Raw genomic sequence first — 19,075 nt, 5'->3', positions numbered from 1 at the left:
CTTGTTCCAAAGCCTTCTGTAGGTATCTCAATTCCTGCTTTATTTCTTTTCCACGTTCATCAAATAATAATGCTTTATTTCTGTTAAGACGAAAGTCTAGACCATCCATGGATTCCAAAGTTTTCAATTATGTCCATCCATTTTTCCCATTCCTTTGCTAGGTTGCCTGAATATGTCCAGAATATTGGTGGTGGGGATATACATAAAGATTTCATGTTGAAAGCACTGTGGAAAGTCATTGAATGTGATATTCACTTTAATTATGGTGCAATATAACTATCCTAAAACAAATACAATGACCTTCTGGGCATTTTTTTTCAGAAGGGCCATTCCTTTAATAGGAAAACTAACAATAGAATTGCGCGAGAGTCAGAGCAGGAGGGCAGGCTTGGGACGATAGTGAGGAACAGTAGGTGTGAAGTAGAAAATAAATTGGCGATGTATATTGGTTGCTGCCTGCGAGTTTGCTGTTGCAGTGGTATGAGCATCATTGGCCAGTTAGTTGAGCTGTGACATATGCTCTGAAGGTGCCCATGGGTTTGATGTTGGTGGACTGATCTCCATGAAAAGTGATGAGTTTTGCTACATCATGCACTCATTGCTATCTTTGCGGATAGGATACTTCGTCCCAAAAGTGACGAATATTCCATCTGCAGTATAACAAGTTCCATAGTATATAATGGGATTGCAATTTGGCAGATGGGATATTAGCCACGTTTGTCATAGAGCTACTCTGTCCGCCAAGATCGTAATCACGCCAATAGTTGGTTATATCACGTTAAAACCACCTCCTGTGTAACTGGATGCTGTGCTGGCTACACCTTGTAGAAAAAAGAGATTTTATTCATAAAGTAACCAATGCATGGTCTACCCCTGCCAGCCAGAAAATTACTGTCTCACTGTAGAATCCCACCACTCCAGGCATAATAAATGACAACATAAAAAGTGGTGCCAATGCACTCTCGCAGCAGTCTCACTGGGTGGAATGTATAATATACTAAGTTAATCACTAGTCCCTTCCAACCACTCCTGCTCTTAACTCTGTCGCACCACCAACTATCGTGCAATAAAGCATTTTTGAGAGAAACTGGTGATTAGTGCACCATAGATAAATTTATTTTATGTACTGTACAAAAATTTGAATAAAACATATTTTCAAAATTAATCTACAAGCGTGAATAACCAGTATGGAAAGTGTTGCGGATTGCAGATATGGCACAGGCTGGCAGGTCCATGCGGTTGTCATCTCCTAGCATCCCCCAACACCACCTCGTCAGCTGCCGGTATGCTGTGTAGCGGTACAGTCGGTAGTTTCTAAGAGAAGAAGCAGAAGAAATTTAGGGTTTCGCACCTGGTAGCCCCAAATGTGTGTGTTTACATGATTTAGTGGGGTATTACATGTTCACAAAAGCACCGCCTCCCAAGACATATTACCCACCACCCTACAAAAACATGTTAAAACAGAACTCTTATGATACACTCAACATAGCCCAATTATGTAATTGTCTATTAAGGCATCCAAAAGCACTGTTTGCGATTAACTACTAACGAAACATACATTTATTGTGCATTGGGCACCAATTCAACACCCAAAAAAGCGAAATAATTTGAAGAGCCTACAAGTCTCCCCCACGAAAAGCCCACAGCTAATTACAACTGACTTTCACAGGAGTTCCATGATCAAATAGGGGTACGAGGCTCGTGGCTTCAATGTCCTTGCCATCCGAGATAATACATCGTGACACCATCACCTTTCCTTCAAACCACCTAAATCCCGTGTGTAGCTATTGCATATGAAGAGAGGATGTTTGCATATATGTACAAAAATAAAATCTCCAGCGAAAAAATGAACAAACCAGAAAATTTCTAAGATATTTGTTGCAAAAAGAGTCACTTTGATACAAGTCAGTTTTTTCTGGGTTTTTTTTAACTGCTGTAGCTTGGTTAGTGTAGAATCATGCAGAAAGATTGTAAGCTTTCTATAGTGCAAAAAATAGAAATACTGCTAAAAATATCTCCTTTCCACTTGCAACTGTAAACTAGAAAAACAGCAAAAAATAAATAGAAAAGCAACATTACATATTTTTTAAACTACTGCTTTAATTGTAATACATGACCTGACCAGTCTTTCCTCTAGGTTGTATGCTCTGCGATGCCAGAGCCCGACTGTATTAAGCTATAATAACAATGATGCACTTGGCTGTTTCCATAACTCCAAAAAACTGAACACATTTTTTTTAACAGTTTATTCAAAAAGTAATTAAGAAATTCCAAAATTTTTAAAAAGGGTAAATACCGGGGGCGTGGCTAGCAGCCAAGCATGGCGGCCGCATAGCGTGTGGGCTCCTAAGGGCACTGTAGCCTTACAGCAAATCCGATGCACTTATCCGCTACCCCGCCCGCCTGAAGCGGCGGCGTTCGGGTCCGGGGCCGAAGCGGTGTCACCGGTCCGACTTTCGGATAAATCGGAGGACCGGAGCCTAACGTACTCCAAGTGGCAAGTCTGGGCCTACCGCCGGAGGAGCAGCACCGGCCTTGCGTAACACCCAGGCCCCGGCGGAAGTGCAACCGAGCCGGCCGAGAGGGGTGGACACATCCCGGTACCCGCCTAACAGCGCGCAACCGGCCTGAAACTCCTGGTGGCATCATCCGGCGACACACAATCTGATAATTCGTCCACGCGGGACCGGCGCGGCACACAGGAAAGAGCAAATCCAGCCTTGGCCGCGCTGAACAGCGCTGCAATCTCGACCCTCCCCCCCCCCCCCCCCCCCCCCCGGGGGCCTGGCGGGCTGCAGACAACGACGGAGGCGATCTTTGAGCCCCGCTTGACCGTGGGGCCGCAGTAGACGGACATACCAGCTCCGAACAGGGGTGAGGGACATCGGTGCCCCCGGGGGACGGCGCCATACTGTGGTTTAACGCGGAGCTCGAGGGGGAGCCTCAGGGCCCGCATGTTACCTGATAACAACAGCAGCCCTGACCTGGTGAGGACATAGACCCGGTACACTGAGGCTTGCCTGGCCTGGGGGAAGGCGGCTGCCCGAGATCGGAACCTGCGCCATCCGGTGTGCCCGAGGGTGGTGGGCCAACACGGAAGAACATAATTGGAGGCCGCGGGGGCCGTTCCAGCTCACGGTGAGAATATCGGAGGGCGGGAGCGCGGTACTCGGGACGCGGAATACAGCGACTCACCAGAAACCCGCACAGCCACCGCCGCGACTGTCCTACATCAACGCAACGACCAGTGAGACCTGCACAGAAAACGGAGGGCGAAACTCTGTACGACACCCATCGACCTACTGCTCCCTAGCTGGTGCCTATAGACGGCGGAATCAGACGTGGCGCAGATTGCGATTAAGCTGGGCAAGACTCCGAATTTCACGAGCCCCGGCACCATGGCGGGCAAAGGCCTTAGGAGTGGATCCACACAGGCCAAGTTAGACAAATTTGCTTACGGACAACAAGGGCAACAGCAAATTACAGGGCGATCCTCCGCTGGCCATGCCCATACCCATGACACAGAAGGACCGACAAAAGTAACGCTGGAAGACATCATGAAAACACTCTCAGAGGTAAAAACTACAGTGGGCGCCATCTCCTCTGAAGTCTCCTTGCTGCGAGCGGACTTTCACAAAATGGCGGAGAGGGTGTCGCAAGTAGAGGTGGTCACGAAGTCACTTGTGGAAGACACCTCGGAACTCCAAGTGGCCATGGAAAAAATGCAGAAAGTGACCAAGCTCCTACACGACAAGCTGGACGACCAGGAAGGGCGTTCGCGACGCAATAACGTGCGCATCCTTGGGCTTCCAGAGACGGAGGGGAAGGGGGCCATGGACCTCTATGTAGAAGATCTCATCAAAAACAAACTGCAGCCCAAAGGACTGTCCCACTTCTTCTCGGTGGAGAGGGCACACAGAGTCCCGGGGGGCCCGCCCAAGACGGGAGCAGCACCGAGACCTGTGCTAGCCCGGCTCTTCAATTTTAGGGACAGGGATGCGATCCTACAGGCGGCAAGGAACTCACCGCCGGTGCGGATCCAGAACGCAACTTTGGCCTTCTTCCCAGACTACACGGCTGAGGTGGGCAGGCGCCGTAAGTCCTTCACGGAGGTTAAAAAAGCACTACGGGACAGGGAACTACCGTATTCTATGCTATTCCCCGCTAAACTGAGAATTGTGGCCGAGGGGAAAACTTGGTTTTTTGACACGCCGGAGGTGGCACAGGAATGGCTGCAGGGCTGGAGACCGGCGGGACAGCGACACCGCCCACATCGAGACCGGCCGCAACATCGTACCAACAAGACAACGCACAGTCAGACCTCCCAATCGCCCCGTCAGGAAGGCGCGGAAGAAACGGAATCAGATCTGGAGAGGGACCCGCTGGACTCTGGACAATTGGCTCCGGTTTGAAGTCGGACTATATTGGTATAAGACTGAGTGTGCCGCAGACGCCCTGGATCTGACGCGGCTGAGTAAGGTGGGCACAGGCAGTGCCCGTGGGGAACTCACCAACCCCACAAGCAAGTAAGATGACTGGGGAAGGACTAGAGCACTCTGCACAGTTGGGGAAACGGGCGAGGGTTGGTCCGTGGAGCAGGGTAGCAGGGAGGGGGGATGGGACTGAAGTTTTCTTGTTAGAACTCATGTTTTTGTTTATAGTCATCATTCAACACATACATTGTCTTACCACCCTGGCATTTATATGTCTCCTACACAGCATGACACGCAACGGCACATGCGCTAGTCCGAGGGGCACGTTGTGTGCAATGCTCTCTCACCGACTTAATGGCCAGGCCACTTAATCACACGCCCGCTGAGGGCTCCCCTGTGACTAGAGGGATACCCCCACTGCGCATGCTAACGTGGAATGTCAGAGGCCTGGGTGACAAAATTAAGAGAGGCTTGGTCCTACAGGCCGTAAAACGACACAGTCCGGATTTGGTACTCCTACAAGAAACCCACCTCACAGGGTCCACCTGCAAAGCACTTGATAGGCGTGGCTATACAATGGCGGTACACGCAGAATTCACTGCAGGCTCCAGGGGAACGGGTATACTGGTGAAAAAGTCATCCCCCTTTATTATAACACGCCGTGTGGCGGGCGACCAGGGTCGGTTTGCTGCAGTCCATGGGCAATGGGAGGGCAGATCTCTGAATGTGATATCGGTTTATATCCCCCCAGCACTACACTCTGTAGCCCTGCCTGCACTAGGCAGGTTCCTCCTTGATCTCCCTGATGGCGACATGATTGTTGGGGGGGACTTTAATGCAATCATGGATCCACTTAAGGACACCTTTCCCTCTAGGACCCGACCACGAGGTACTGCACATCTGTCGGATTTTGTAGACGCCCTAGGTCTTGTAGACGTCTGGTGACAACTGCATACCGAGGCCACTCAATACACTTATTACTCAGCTGTACATAATAGCTTATCCCGTATAGACTATTTCATGGCACTGGGGTTGGGACTGGACATGGTGGACAAGGTGGACATACTGCCATGGGGTATCTCCGATCATTCTCCAGTTGTCCTGTCGCTTACCACCGGGGGGAAAAGTTGCGCACGGATCTACCCAATTTACCCCAACTTTTTGAAAATCCCCAAGATTCGGAAAAAACTCAAACTTGTGACAACGCAGTATTTTGCTGAAAATACAGGCACAGTGGTATCACCATCCACCCTGTGGGAGGCATACAAGACAGTCCTCAGGGGGGCGGCCATTGCAACAATAACGGGGCACAAACGGGATTCCCGAAAAGAACTCACAGAATTGGAACTTGCACTCAACACGGCTAACAATGCACACATGGCAGACCCCTCCCCATCCACGGCACACACCCTCATGGTTCGGCAGCAACAATACCTAGCTCACCTTAAAACGACAGAAAAGGGGTACATCGCAAACACTAAACATAGAATATACGATGTAGGAGACAAAGCAGGTCGCATGCTGGCATGGCTAGATAAGAGAGGGAATGGAGCGAAAGGTATTCAGAGACTACACGCAGAGGACGGGCGGACACTGACGCACCCAGAAGACATAGTTTGCGCATTGGCACAACATTATCAAACAATCTTCACACCAGACCGAAGGGTCACACAGCAGATGGCAGCAGTAACATTAGCGGATATTGCCGTCCCCAGCATTGCACAGGAAGATAGGGATACCCTAGAAATAGTCCCGACGGAGGAAGAAATCCAGCTGGCGATCCAGGCGTTACAGTCTGGTAAAGCACTGGGGCCGAATGGGATACCGATAGAGTGGTACAAGTCCGTGGCTCCAGAACTCAGTGCCCCATTGCTGGCCATGTATTTAGAAAGCAGAGATAGAGCGGAGCTGCCGCTGGATCAACGCACGGCCACGATTATAGCGATACCCAAACCGGGGAAACCCCCGACTGAATGTACCTCATATCGCCCGATATCGTTACTGAATGTTGAGGCCAAGATATTAGCTAAACTTCTAGCCACCCGCTTGATGCCCCACCTCAGCACCTTGATCCACCCTGACCAGTCGGGCTTTATGCCCCACCGGAGCACTGCGATGAATCTCCGAAGAGTTCATGGTGTGATGGCCCGTGCGCACCTCCTCACAGAACAGGCTGTGATTCTCTCTCTCGACGCTAAAATGGCATTCGACCTTGTGGAGTGGGAGTATCTCTTCATGGTACTAGACCGTATGGGATTTGGGCCGAAATTTATAGCATGGATACGGCTTCTTTATACGAAGTAGCCAATGGCCACATATCGCCGAGGTTCCTATTAGGCAGGGGGACTAGACAGGGTTGCCCCTTGTCCCCCTTGCTCTTCGCACTGGTGCTTGAGCCCCTGGCAGTTCAGATCAGGTCTACGCCCTTATTCGCAGGCATTAGGTGGGAGGAGGGGTGGGAGGACAAAGTATCATTATACGCAGACGACATGCTCATCTACATGACTGCACCTGATGCCGGCATCCCGGCCCTGCTAGACCTCTGTAACACTCACGGGCGCACGTCGGGCTACACCCTAAATTGGTCGAAATCTACCATATATACATTAAAAGGCCCGGCGCCGAGATTGCAGGAGAGCTGTCCTCTGCTTACGACGACGGCCTCCTTCAAATACTTAGGTATTGTCATCACAAGTAAGGAGGCAGACTTTTTTGCCAGCAACTTGAAGCCACCCATAGATCGCCTACGGGCGGACGTTAAGCATTGGGCGGCCCTGCCCCTGACCCTACTGGGTAGGGCAGCATTATATAAGATGATGGCCCTCCCGAGACTCCTCTATGTTCTAGAAAATACTCCGCACCTGGTGCCACCACGATACTTCAAGCAGATCGTGGCGCTGGTCAATACCTTGCTCTGGAATACTGGCCCGGCACGTATAGCTTACGACAAGCTGGTTAAAAGCTGGTACGAGGGGGGAATAGCGCTCCCCAATATTCAACTGTATTACTGGGCGGCCCAACTGAAAATTATAAACTACTGGATCCACGCCCCGAAAGAGGGCAGATTGGTCACAACTTGGAACGGACTGCATGCTGTCTGTGCTCTATAACAAGTCACAACATAAAACCCTACTTGGCCCGATCAAACATACGGCGGCCCTGTGGCACATGGCGCAGGCCCGACTGGGATGGGTGGGTCGAATCACCAAAAGGACACCGTTATGGGACACGAAGACATTGGGGAACCTCAGAGGCTGTAAGGGATTTGAGCGGTGGGACTCCATAGGCATTTCTACGGTAGGGGACCTCTGGGACAATGGCACAGTAGTACCATTTCCACACCTGCAACAGCAGTATAAACTTGGACCCACAGAAACATTCAGATATGTTCAAATCAGACACGCATTACTACAGGCGATTCCTGCAGGCACCACTCTACCAGACTCCTCCCCGTTAGAAGATAGACTGCTAACGGAATTCATGGTCCAAAGCGCTACCTCCCTGACGTATAAAAAACTGATCAATAATCTCAAAGACCCAACGCTGAAACTAAAAGAAAAATGGGAGGGGGAACTAGGTGAGACAGATGAATTTGAATGGAATGAGGCGTTGGCCTCCCCGAAGGAGGTTGGAATCTCAAGTAAACTCCGATTGGTGCAACTTAAAATCCTGCACCGCATCTACTATACAAGGACGCTATTGCATAAAATACTGAGAGCACCACATCCCTTTTGTTTGAGAGGCTGCGGGGAGGAGGGGACACTGCTGCACACACTATGGGAATGCCCGCAAATACGTGAATTCTGGAGACAAATACTGCGCTCGATCTCCCAAGCCCTTAAACTCTCTATACTACCTGAACCACGTAAGTGCCTTTTGAACATCTGGGACCACAATGACCTGAGTAGATACGAACTGATTTGGGCGACTCTGGCTATGACAGTGGCTAAGCGGGATATAGCACAGAAGTGGGGCGCACCAGAACTACCCACCGCCAGTAGATGGGCTAAGAACATGGACATCCTAATGGTGACAGAAAGGGCAGTGTACGTACTACGTGCAGCGCCCCGCAAATGGAACAAAGTATGGGCGGCATGGAATGTCTACAGGAGAAATCTGTGACCCCTTACCAGAGGGAGACGACCTTGACTCGGAGGGGGAAGAGGAGTAACAGAACGGCTAGGGGGTAGTCACCTCAGTAACAACACAATACGACATGATTGGCTCTGGCCTGGCTCTATACCGGCGTGCAAGCTAAGTCAAATGCTGGTACGGGATGTGGGTGGAGACACAATGGCTATGATGACACATGGTTGGGGGGGGTTGGGAAGTTTGTTATTTCTGTACTATAAAAAAGTGATGTTCTCATTGATTCATATACGAGGGAAGGGGAAATAGAGGAATGCAGTACAAGCAAAAGGACAATTGATTAATGTATCTACAAGTCTCCTAAGGTTTACTGCAACACAGTCCTTGCTGCAATGACGTTTCTTGTCGCATACGAAAAAGTTAATATGTGCACACTGTGACAAATACCATAAACATGTATGTAACTGATTGACCACTATTCCTTCCTATTAATAAAAGTTTTTAAAAAAAATAAAAAAAAATAAAAAAAAGGGTAAATACCTTCTCAAATGTTCGTAGCCATTTACGAATATCTATAATAATTAGGTTGAATATGATAATACGAGGTTTTCCTCATGAACTTTAAAACAGTAACCAAACAATGTTCACTTTAAAATCCACTTCTAAATTACCTTTAACAATGAAAAAATAATTGCCCGAGTTGTAAAAAGATAGAAAGTTTTACAGCTTTTTACCAGTAAATTGCAGCTTTTTAAATGTCATAAAAAATAGAAGATAAAAAAAACCTTTGTATAATTTGGACTGAACAGTTGCTTATAAAACTTTACTTACTTCCTAACTGTTTGTAGGGAATAGAAGTCAAATTGTTTTATTTCAACATAGTTCTCCAGCTTTTCTCACTAAAAGGTTTTAAGAAATTAAATTGGTGTTTAAAAGGGGCATGTTTCTGGCTGTCCTTCCAAATACCGATTCCTTATGGTATGTAGTAATTGTTTGCAACCAAAAGTGGCAAAACATTAATATTTTACTGACACCACAAAGGAGGTGGTAACTCATTCGCAAATGGAAAGGGGTTCCCAAGAGTCCCCTTCCCTATTTTAAATATTGGCAAAAACATTTTTTAAGAGTATGAAGTGGTCCCATGTAAGTAAATACATCTGGCCCAATATGACTATTTGTGTTGACCCCTCCTCTTCTTTAGTGGGCAATAGTAGAATGGGGTATAAAGTCCCTTAATGGTCTTCTTGATATGCCTGTCTCTTGATTGGGGTCCTTACAATAGTGTCAGGGAGAATTTGAGGATACAGCATTGATATATATACAGGAATTCAAATGTCAGTACTTTATTATTTTAACATTTTAGGTTTCAGGTTTTGGCCAAGGTGTTAAATACATATAAACCCCTCATTGCCAGGTGTGATTCTGCAGTCCTAAATCATGAACAAAAATCGCTTTTTCTAGTAGAGAGTGCACTTTACGAAGAACTGTTCGTTATCGCCTTCTTTAGCTCTGGCTTGAACAAAAGATGGTAACCCTACATGCAGCAAAGGGAGGTTAGGTTGGTCGCTTAATGCATTAGTGCAGGTAGTCAGGGTATTTTTCCTTATGTCTAACTTCCAGGTCTCCACTGCATACGCTACTTCTTGTTTGCATTGGTTGTCATCATACTCACTTCAGTTCACCAGTGGACAGCTTGCCCCGTCTATACTTCGTCATTCGGTAGCTGTAGTAGGCTGTCTCCAGGACAAATGGATCTAACACCACAGTCTGAAATGCTGGGTGGGAGGTAATGCAGGCCACATCGTAGCCACTCATGTTCTTCACCATGCAGTCGTGTTGGCGGCAGCAGATGTTCTCCGCTTGTGCTTGCATGTATTCACACTCGCCACAATAACACCTTCAAGAATACAAACAGCACAACAATAACAAGACTATTAGAATTATTAGAATGTTTATGCTTATGTTCCTGGTGTACCCAAGCCAAACATACATTTTTGTACAAGTATAATTTCTATTTATACTCAACACATACTAGACCAGCCCAATGCTTAATTTGTGCAGGTAGTCGCCACTGGTTGGCACTCCCACAAAATTTGGGCTCTGGATTTATTTTTCATCCTTGTAATTTGATCCAGCACAAAAGAAAGGCAGGAAAAAGGGGGCAAAGAAAGAGAAGGGTAAAATAGAGAATTTTAATATGTTTTCCTTCAGAAATTTCATCTGACAGGCATAAAGAAAGCTAAGTGTCCACTGAGACAAAAGCTTTGTGGAGTTTAATGAACATCTCAGGAGCCAATGAAGAGGAAATAGCAGCATGACTTATCTTTCAGCATCAGATCAGATGTTTGGTAACTGCAGTGTTGGACTGAAACTACAAGATCTTAAAAACGTAGAGCTGATTAAGGCCTAGGCTTTGAGAACATGGAGAAAGAATTGATAAAGTTTAGAGCAGTTGTTTTGTAAGAAAGGGGCCCCTGAATTTGGATAAATTGCCACAACATGTAAGTATAATTTTTACAAAAAGGTCACTTTGGCAAAGTGGATAAAAACATGTCACAGGCACATTCTATATGCAATAATTACTTGAAGTGAAGACTTTTCACAACAACTTTTATCCGTCAAGAAATTATTTAAAAATACCATATATTATATAAGTTCTCAACACAAGACAACTTTATATCAAAAATATTTATTTTATTTTATTTTTTTCCTCCAAATATTTTTTTTTATAAATAAAGATATGTTAACATTATTTATTTAAAAATCAAAAAACACTTTTCATATAAGCAGATATTTGTTCAGATCATAAACAGTTACTTAATATGAAAAAACAGGGTATCAATACATATCCATTTGATACCAATTATTACTCTTCACATTTCTTGATACATATATTCATACTACAACATCTCTCTTATTATCTGTACGCATTCATTTTTTCCCCATATTTCTAAGAGTGATGAGACTGGCGGTTTATGTTCTGGCTACGCATGTTTCGACTTGCGCCTTCCTCAGGACTCCGTCACAGATTCTGTGAGTCTTGGTTTTAAATAGTTCAGCTCTACTTATCCTGTTTTTGAGATGTTTATTTCTCCTATCCTTGAATTCTGTAGTTATTTTGTTTCCTCTTATCATAAGGTTTCATGGACTGTGCTAGCATATTTTCCAGTGAACCGGGTTCAGGCATCTTGGTGGATGGATAGAGTTGAAACTAGGGATAAAGTTCTGCCTAGGGATGGGCTTTCCTTCCGTTAACTATCTGCATATGGTTTTAGTCAATTTAACCAGTACAACTGCCCCATTGCTCCATCTTGCTCTCCCTGGAGTTCCTGCTTCACCACAGCTAAAACAGCACACTGGTGTAGAATGAATAAGGGAACAGAAGAATGATGACACTTTCACTATTCAAATTATTGAATTTCTTGGCAATTTATGTAATATAACTGCAATTAAAAAAATGCTTACAGTGTAAATGGTATACGGTGCAAAGCTGTCCTGACATCTGAAGCCGACGAGGTCATTGAGTGGTTTGGAACTGCCAAGTTTCCGTGAAGGGTGGACCATACAGGAAGTTATAGTGAAGGTGACCAATTGGGATGAGCGGACCACCATGGCTATGACTGCTTTTAAATGAGCCCATTTTCCTTAACCAAAACTAAGCTGTGTTTAAAACAAGTCTATTTTTGGTGAAAAGTTTGTTTAAGTAGATAGTTGTCTCATGGAAATGGGAAAAGGGTTGAGAGAAACAGAAAACTAAGGGTAAAGGCAAAGGACCTATAGAGAAAAAAAGAAGCACAGAAAAGCTGTGGCTGAGCTGCCAAGGAAGAAGAATCGCCAGGATAGTAGGCCCCCAGAGATTAGTTGTAGACCTAAGAACAGTTGTATGAATTTAGGGTTTCAAAAAACTGGTTGCAATTTGCAACTAATATTTTTGAAGCTATGAAAAATGTTATGAACAGAGGTATGTAAAAATGAAAATGCGTTTGTGCTACTCCCATTCGTGAATGAATTATCACTCCAACCTGGGATAGTTCACTTTTCCAATGTGGCCAATAAATTTACAGACATACATTTGTATTATTATTTCTTTGGTTCCATCACATTTCAGAAAACTAAATATGTGCTCCATTTTTGCTTTCCTACCCAGTCTTTACATCGTGTACCCCAGAAAGATGGCCACCTTTGCTTTACTTTCTGTGACTGCCAAGCAAGGAGTTTGTAAACACCAGTCTCCACGTTGCAGTTTTTATGCAGCGCGAGCTTGACGCGAAGGAAGCTGCAGCATCATAGAGGAATTAAGAGCCAAGGGTCAGCTTACCTCACGATTAAGGACAGCGAAGGGTGGGCAGGGGGTATTTTATTGGGGGCAACTTGGAACCTGCAATGAGCAATTTCACTTTAACCCACATTGCCGTTTTAAGGCTTTTCTTTATTAGCAGTATTGGTGACGAACAGGACGCTGGAGTGCCTAGAGGCAACACAATCTCAAGGTAGAGGGGATCACGTTTTAAGGCATGGGAAAAGTAGGCTCTGGCCAAATGTAAGGGCCCTAGTCTTTCATCACCCTCAACCCCCCCCCCCCCCCCCCCCCCACCGATAATGCTGCCCTGGTGACTTGAACAATTCTTAAATACGGTTGTCATTCAATGTATTTTTAATGTGGATGATGTTGAGTCTATTAGGGACATTTTGAAGAGACACGTTTTGTTTATATTTTATGCAACACCCATAAAAAAGCTTCTACATCAAAAAAGAACCACGCATATGACAAATTGGAGAGAGTCGGATTCTGTGCAGTAATAATCGTTGGCTATTGCTGTTTAGGATATTGAAAACACGTCACTATCAGCGAACATTAAATGTAAAAGTCTGACAGTGTTCCTTTGCACTGTTAGGGGCCTTGCTAAATAGGGCACGAAAGAGCTGAAATTGTATCATACATTCAAATCTGTTTCATTCAGGGTCCCCCAAATACGGCTGGCCCAGGGCACCCAAAATCCTTAAAATGCCCCTACGTGAGGGGTGCGCATGTTTGGTGAGGCAATAAGCACTTTAAAATTCCTATGCGTACGCACTTCAAATGGACGATTATTATAACGTGCTGAGCACATTCTAAAATCGTTAAGAACATTTGCACCCTCACAGGCTGCTAAGCATTTCAATAGGTTGCTCTCACAAGTTATGGGAGTTGTTCATTTCAGCAGGGTGGTGCCTTGAGTTAACCGCTAAACTGACGATGGCAGCATGTAAGGTACGGGGCGAACATGTCGGGGGAAGCACAAGCACGTTAAGAGCATTTGCATTTTCACCCTCATCATTCAGTGCATTTTGTTCATATCCCAAGGACATGTCAGCAGGGTGGTGCTGTGTGTTAACCGCAAAACGGATGAGGGCAGCATGTCAAGTTTTAAATACTTTTTTCAGGCGAAATATGGCCTTGAGAGTTGTAGGGTTCCAGGACACTGCTTTACACCACCAGTTGGAGCTGATAGGAGCGATTCCATGTTAGTTTCTTTTTGTAATATTTTTTTTTACCGTTTACGATATTGAAAACACGTCCCTATCAGTGAAAATGTTATGAAAACATATTTTTTTGAATTTGCACAGTGTTCCTTTGCACTGGTAGGGACCTGGCTAAATATGGCAAACGAGCTGAAATTGTATAATAAATTCAAATCTGTTTCAATCAGGGGCCCCCGAAATACGCCTGGCCCAGGGCACGCAAAATCCTTAAAAGGCCCCTACGTTTGGGTGCATGGAGTGTGTATGTTGAGAGCGGCAAAAGCACTTTAATATCCTTGTGTAATATGGTGCTTCTCCCAGTTTTGCCCCAAACGCGGCCAGGGCCGTGGTCTGGGTGTGCACGTGTGGGTCATGGGTGTAAATTAGATATCTCTGTCATGGCCTTGCTACCCCAGGTCTCGGGGGTCATGGGGGCAAAGAACAGAAGAACAAGCAGCTACCTCGGAGCACACATCTCTAATGTACAGAAGAACAACTACGGGCTAACAGTCAGGCTACGGGGTGGTGTGAGGTGGGGTGAACCACGTGACGTCATTGGGTACAGTGCCGGGTTCCATCCATACCCCTCCCGCCTGCCTTTGATCTCACTATTTTTGCCGAGGCTGTGATAAATTGTAAAGGCTGCCATAAACTGTCTGCTGAGGCCTCCACAATCCTCACCAACTGCCCTGCTCTGGACAGTCTCCTGCGCACCGATGCAGAGCAGACCCGGGGGTCGTGGGCTTTGCACATAAAACCGTCTGAGGCGGCGCTGCGCTCTCAAGCGTGTTCTCTCCTTTCAGAGGTGCGCCACCCCGCAGCTCGTGAGTGTGTCCGCGCCCGCGTGCAGGAGGGTGTCCGTTGAATGGTGCAAAGTTGTAAAGGGGATACATGAGCCCTGCGCAGACCTCCTCCGCCCAGGGCCCAGTGGCGGTAGATTTAAAATAAAGTGTTTCACTGCACACTCGGTCCTGTACACTGTTCTCGGTTCGCCTAGGGCCATGAAACACCAGTGCTGACATTACAGTGGTAAATGCACATATTAGTACTCTTGGCAGTCGTACTATGGGCCGCTGCGTAAACGGTGCCCTATTTAATAGACTACCGGCTACATGGCGGAGCTTATGCACTTATGAGGGAGATGTCTTGATAAATGGTAAACTTAGTATTGAGGCCTGGCGCTTAAATATGCAGATAGTGGATGTCAGAGAACATAAACCAGCTCTTCTGCATCACACACGACGACGACATTTTAGGAAAGCCACTTTTGGATACAGACCTTCAATTCTGCTAGCTGCAACAGGTATTAGCGGTTAGAAACAGTACAGATGTATGGAGGTATATAAAGCATGAACAAGTGGAACTCCATGATGTGTTCCCTTAGGTGCAACAACTGATAGCGCTTAGAAACAGGAAGGCGGTAAATGCTATATGAACAACAAGTACTAATTCCGGGGCATGAGTGCGCGTCTGAGAAACAGGTACTCACCAATCGGGGACCTCTCTGTGACTGCAGTCCGAATCTTCCCATTCGGGGGTCTCTCCTTGACTACAGTCTGAGTCGGACCAGTCTCCCATCGCAGCACCTCAGTCGCGTCTGTCTGTATGTCTTCTCTCTGCTTCGGTCTTCTGACTCCTGCTGCCCTCTGCACTGTGCCTCTGTGTCCACCTCTCGGTCTCTTCCTCTGCTTATAAAGGGAATGGGGTCGTTGTGTCAGGAATGCGCCCTCCAGCCCCTCCCCACGCCCTCTTTCATCCACCATCAGAGCCCTCCCCTGAAATCTAAAGTTTGCACTGTCCAAAAGCAGAAACCGGAAAAAACGGGTTGTAGAGGGACACTGCAGTTTGCTATATTTGTTATATGCTTATATAGTTTGGTCATTATATAGAAATAGACTTATTTGAACCGCTATGAAATTCTGTTGCAAGAAACTAAAATGAACACGTCTCAAACGAGATGTGTAAATTGCTGGGGTGAGGGGGGCAGAGGGGTAGAGGCCGAAGGGTGACGGGCAAATAACCACCACCATTGAAACAAGTACGTGCAAAGCGGTGCAGGGTGGATTGGTGTTAAACAGTCTTCAAGCGCTGGGTGTAAATTTAGATGGTTTAAGCGCTAGGCCTCTTACTGGAAAGTGGGTGTCGAGGTTACATAAACGGTTGCAAATAGTCCTGGCGACGCCAAGGCCAGCAATGGACAGACAGCCCGCACCAAACACTGCTAGAGGTTTAGGAGGTAGCATTTTAATTGGAGAAGCTGCCTCTCGCTGGAGAGAGATTATAGAGGTATTTTATAATATGCATGATGTATTATCAGGATTTCTGCAGCATTCGTAAACAGGATAGCCAGAGGACAGGGTGCCTCTGGGGCAGAGACCTCCAAACCTTCTTCTCCCAAGCCCCCCTTGAACTGAAGGTTTCCATGTCGGGACCCCATTCAAAACTTTAGGGCCAGAAGGGTGATGAGGAGGAGGGTCTGAGGCTTCATACATTACACGGAGGCTTGAAAAAAGGGAGACAATATTCAAACACCAATAGTTTTTAGGTCGAGCCTGTCCCATTCGTCAGGAATGGATAGGATCGAATTCATGTCGGCAAAATCCTAGTGAAACTAAGGGCTTTCAGCTGGCGTTTTGTTTACGTTCACGTGAACCACGTGACAGCAAGCTCCTTCGTGCACGAGCTTGCCTGAGCCTTCCGCCTATCAGTCTGCCAGTTCTCCTCCTCTAATTATTCACTTCACTCCCACATCAAAGCCTCAGCCTCCCTCCCATGCCATTTGCTTCCTAACCAGCCTGCCTCGCATAATTGCATCAGACACTTCAAAGGAATGCGCCCTCCGAGACGTGCATTTCTGAGTGCAGAGTGCAGAGTGCAGAGTGCAGAGTGCAGATTCAGAGTGCAGAGTGCAGATTAAGAGTGCAGATTCAGAGTGCAGAGTGCACATTCAGAGTGCAGAGTGCAGATTCAGAGTGCAGATTCAGAGTGCAGAGTGCAGATTCAGAGTGCAGATTCAGAGTGCAGATTCAGAGTGCAGATTCAGAGTGCAGAGTGCAGATTCAGAGTGCAGATTCAGAAAGCAGAGTGCAGATTCAGAGTGCAGAGTGCAGATTCAGAGTGCAGAGTGCAGATTCTGAGTGCAGAGTGCAGATTCAGAGTGCAGATTCAGAGTGCAGAGTGCAGAGTGCAGAGTGCAGATTCAGAGTGCAGAGTGCGGATTCAGAGTGCAGATTCAGAGTGCAGATTCAGAGTGCAGATTCAGAGTGCAGAGTGCAGATTCAGAGTGCAGAGTGCAGAGTGCAGATTCAGAGTGCAGATTCAGAGTGCAGATTCAGAGTGCAGAGTGCAGATTCAGAGTGCAGATTCAGAGTGCAGAGTGCAGAGTGCAGATTCAGAGTGCAGAGTGCAGATTCAGAGTGCAGAGTGCAGATTCAGAGTGCAGATGCAGAGTGCAGAGTGCAGATTCAGAGTGCAGATTCAGAGTGCAGAGTGCAGATTCAGAGTGCAGATTCAGAGTGCAGAGTGCAGATTCAGAGTGCAGAGTGCAGATTCAGAGTGCAGATTCAGAGTGCAGAGTGCAGAGTGCAGATTCAGAGTGCAGATTCAGAGTGCAGAGTGCAGAGTGCAGATTCAGAGTGCAGATTCAGAGTGCAGAGTGCAGATTCAGAGTGCAGATTCAGAGTGCAGATTCAGAGTGCAGAGTGCAGATTCAGAGTGCAGATTCAGAGTGCAGATTCAGAGTGCAGAGTGCAGATACAGAGTGCAGAGTGCAGATTCAGAGTGCAGAGTGCAGATTCAGAGTGCAGAGTGCAGATTCAGAGTGCAGAGTGCAGAGTGCAGATTCAGAGTGCAGAGTGCAGATTCAGAGTGCAGATTCAGAGTGCAGAGTGCAGATTCAGAGTGCAGAGTGCAGATTCAGAGTGCAGATTCAGAGTGCAGATTCAGAGTGCAGAGTGCAGATTCAGAGTGCAGATTCAGAGTGCAGATTCAGAGTGCAGAGTGCAGATTCAGAGTGCAGATTCAGAGTGCAGAGTGCAGATTCAGAGTGCAGAGTGCAGATTCAGAGTGCAGAGTGCAGATTCAGAGTGCAGAGTGCAGATTCAGAGTTCAGAGTGCAGATTCAGAGTGCAGAGTGCAGAGTGCAGATTCAGAGTGCAGATTCAGAGTGCAGAGTGCAGATTCAGAGTGCAGATTCAGAGTGCAGAGTGCAGATTCAGAGTGCAGATTCAGAGTGCAGAGTGCAGAGTGCAGATTCAGAGTGCAGATTCAGAGTGCAGAGTGCAGATTCAGAGTGCAGAGTGCAGATTCAGAGTGCAGATTCAGAGTGCAGAGTGCAGATTCAGAGTGCAGAGTGCAGATTCAGAGTGCAGATTCAGAGTGCAGAGTGCAGATTCAGAGTGCAGAGTGCAGATTCAGAGTGCAGATTCAGAGTGCAGATTCAGAGTGCAGAGTGCAGAGTGCAGATTCAGAGTGCAGAGTGCAGATTCAGAGTGCAGAGTGCAGATTCAGAGTGCAGAGTGCAGATTCAGAGTGCAGATTCAGAGTGCAGATTCAGAGTGCAGAGTGCAGATTCAGAGTGCAGATTCAGAGTGCAGATTCAGAGTTCAGAGTGCAGATTCAGAGTTCAGAGTGCAGATTCAGAGTTCAGATTCAGAGTTCAGAGTGCAGATTCAGAGTTCAGAATGCAGATTCAGAGTGCAGAGTGCAGATTCAGAGTGCAGATTCAGAGTGCCGAGTGCAGATTCAGAGTGCAGATTCAGAGTGCAGAGTGCAGATTCAGAGTGCAGATTCAGAGTGCAGATTCAGAGTGCAGATTCAGAGTGCAGAGTGCAGATTCAGAGTGCAGATTCAGAGTGCAGAGTGCAGATTCAGAGTGCAGATTCAGAGTGCAGATTCAGAGTGCAGATTCAGAGTGCAGAGTGCAGATTCAGAGTGCAGATTCAGAGTGCAGATTCAGAGTTCAGAGTGCAGATTCAGAGTGCAGATTCAGAGTTCAGAGTGCAGATTCAGAGTTCAGAGTGCAGATTCAGAGTTCAGATTCAGAGTTCAGA

At 46.7% G+C, this 19,075-nt stretch overlaps 1 protein-coding gene across 1 annotated transcript; it reads right to left on the bottom strand.

The window, feature by feature from the left end:
- Positions 1–1,094: 1,094 nt before the first annotated feature.
- LOC144767480 (uncharacterized) lies at positions 1,095–15,686 on the bottom strand. Its single transcript, XM_078650896.1, has 3 exons — positions 15,514–15,686; positions 10,195–10,419; positions 1,095–1,314 (listed from the first exon to the last, which is right to left on the bottom strand). Exons 1-3 carry the CDS (start codon positions 15,600–15,602, stop codon positions 1,167–1,169), a joined length of 462 nt encoding a protein of 153 aa, XP_078507022.1. The 5' UTR covers positions 15,603–15,686; the 3' UTR covers positions 1,095–1,166.
- Positions 15,687–19,075: the final 3,389 nt, after the last annotated feature.

Source organism: Lissotriton helveticus, chromosome 7 (genome assembly GCF_964261635.1).
Source record: "Lissotriton helveticus chromosome 7, aLisHel1.1, whole genome shotgun sequence".
Taxonomy (NCBI): domain Eukaryota; kingdom Metazoa; phylum Chordata; class Amphibia; order Caudata; family Salamandridae; genus Lissotriton; species Lissotriton helveticus.
The sequence above is the reverse complement of the archived record's forward strand: the minus strand, read 5'-3'. Positions and strand labels throughout refer to the sequence as shown.

Bases quoted from the DNA above. Each gene is read 5' to 3' on its own strand.
- LOC144767480 (XM_078650896.1), bottom strand. From the start codon at position 15,602: ATGGGAGACTGGTCCGACTCAGACTGTAGTCAAGGAGAGACCCCCGAA. The intron at 10,420-15,513 runs GTGAGTACCTGT...GTATTCTTGAAG, and splicing joins CACAGAGAGGTCCCCGATTG to GTGTTATTGTGGCGAGTGTG. The intron at 1,315-10,194 runs GTGAGTATGATG...TTCTTCTCTTAG, and splicing joins CTGTCCACTGGTGAACTGAA to AAACTACCGACTGTACCGCT.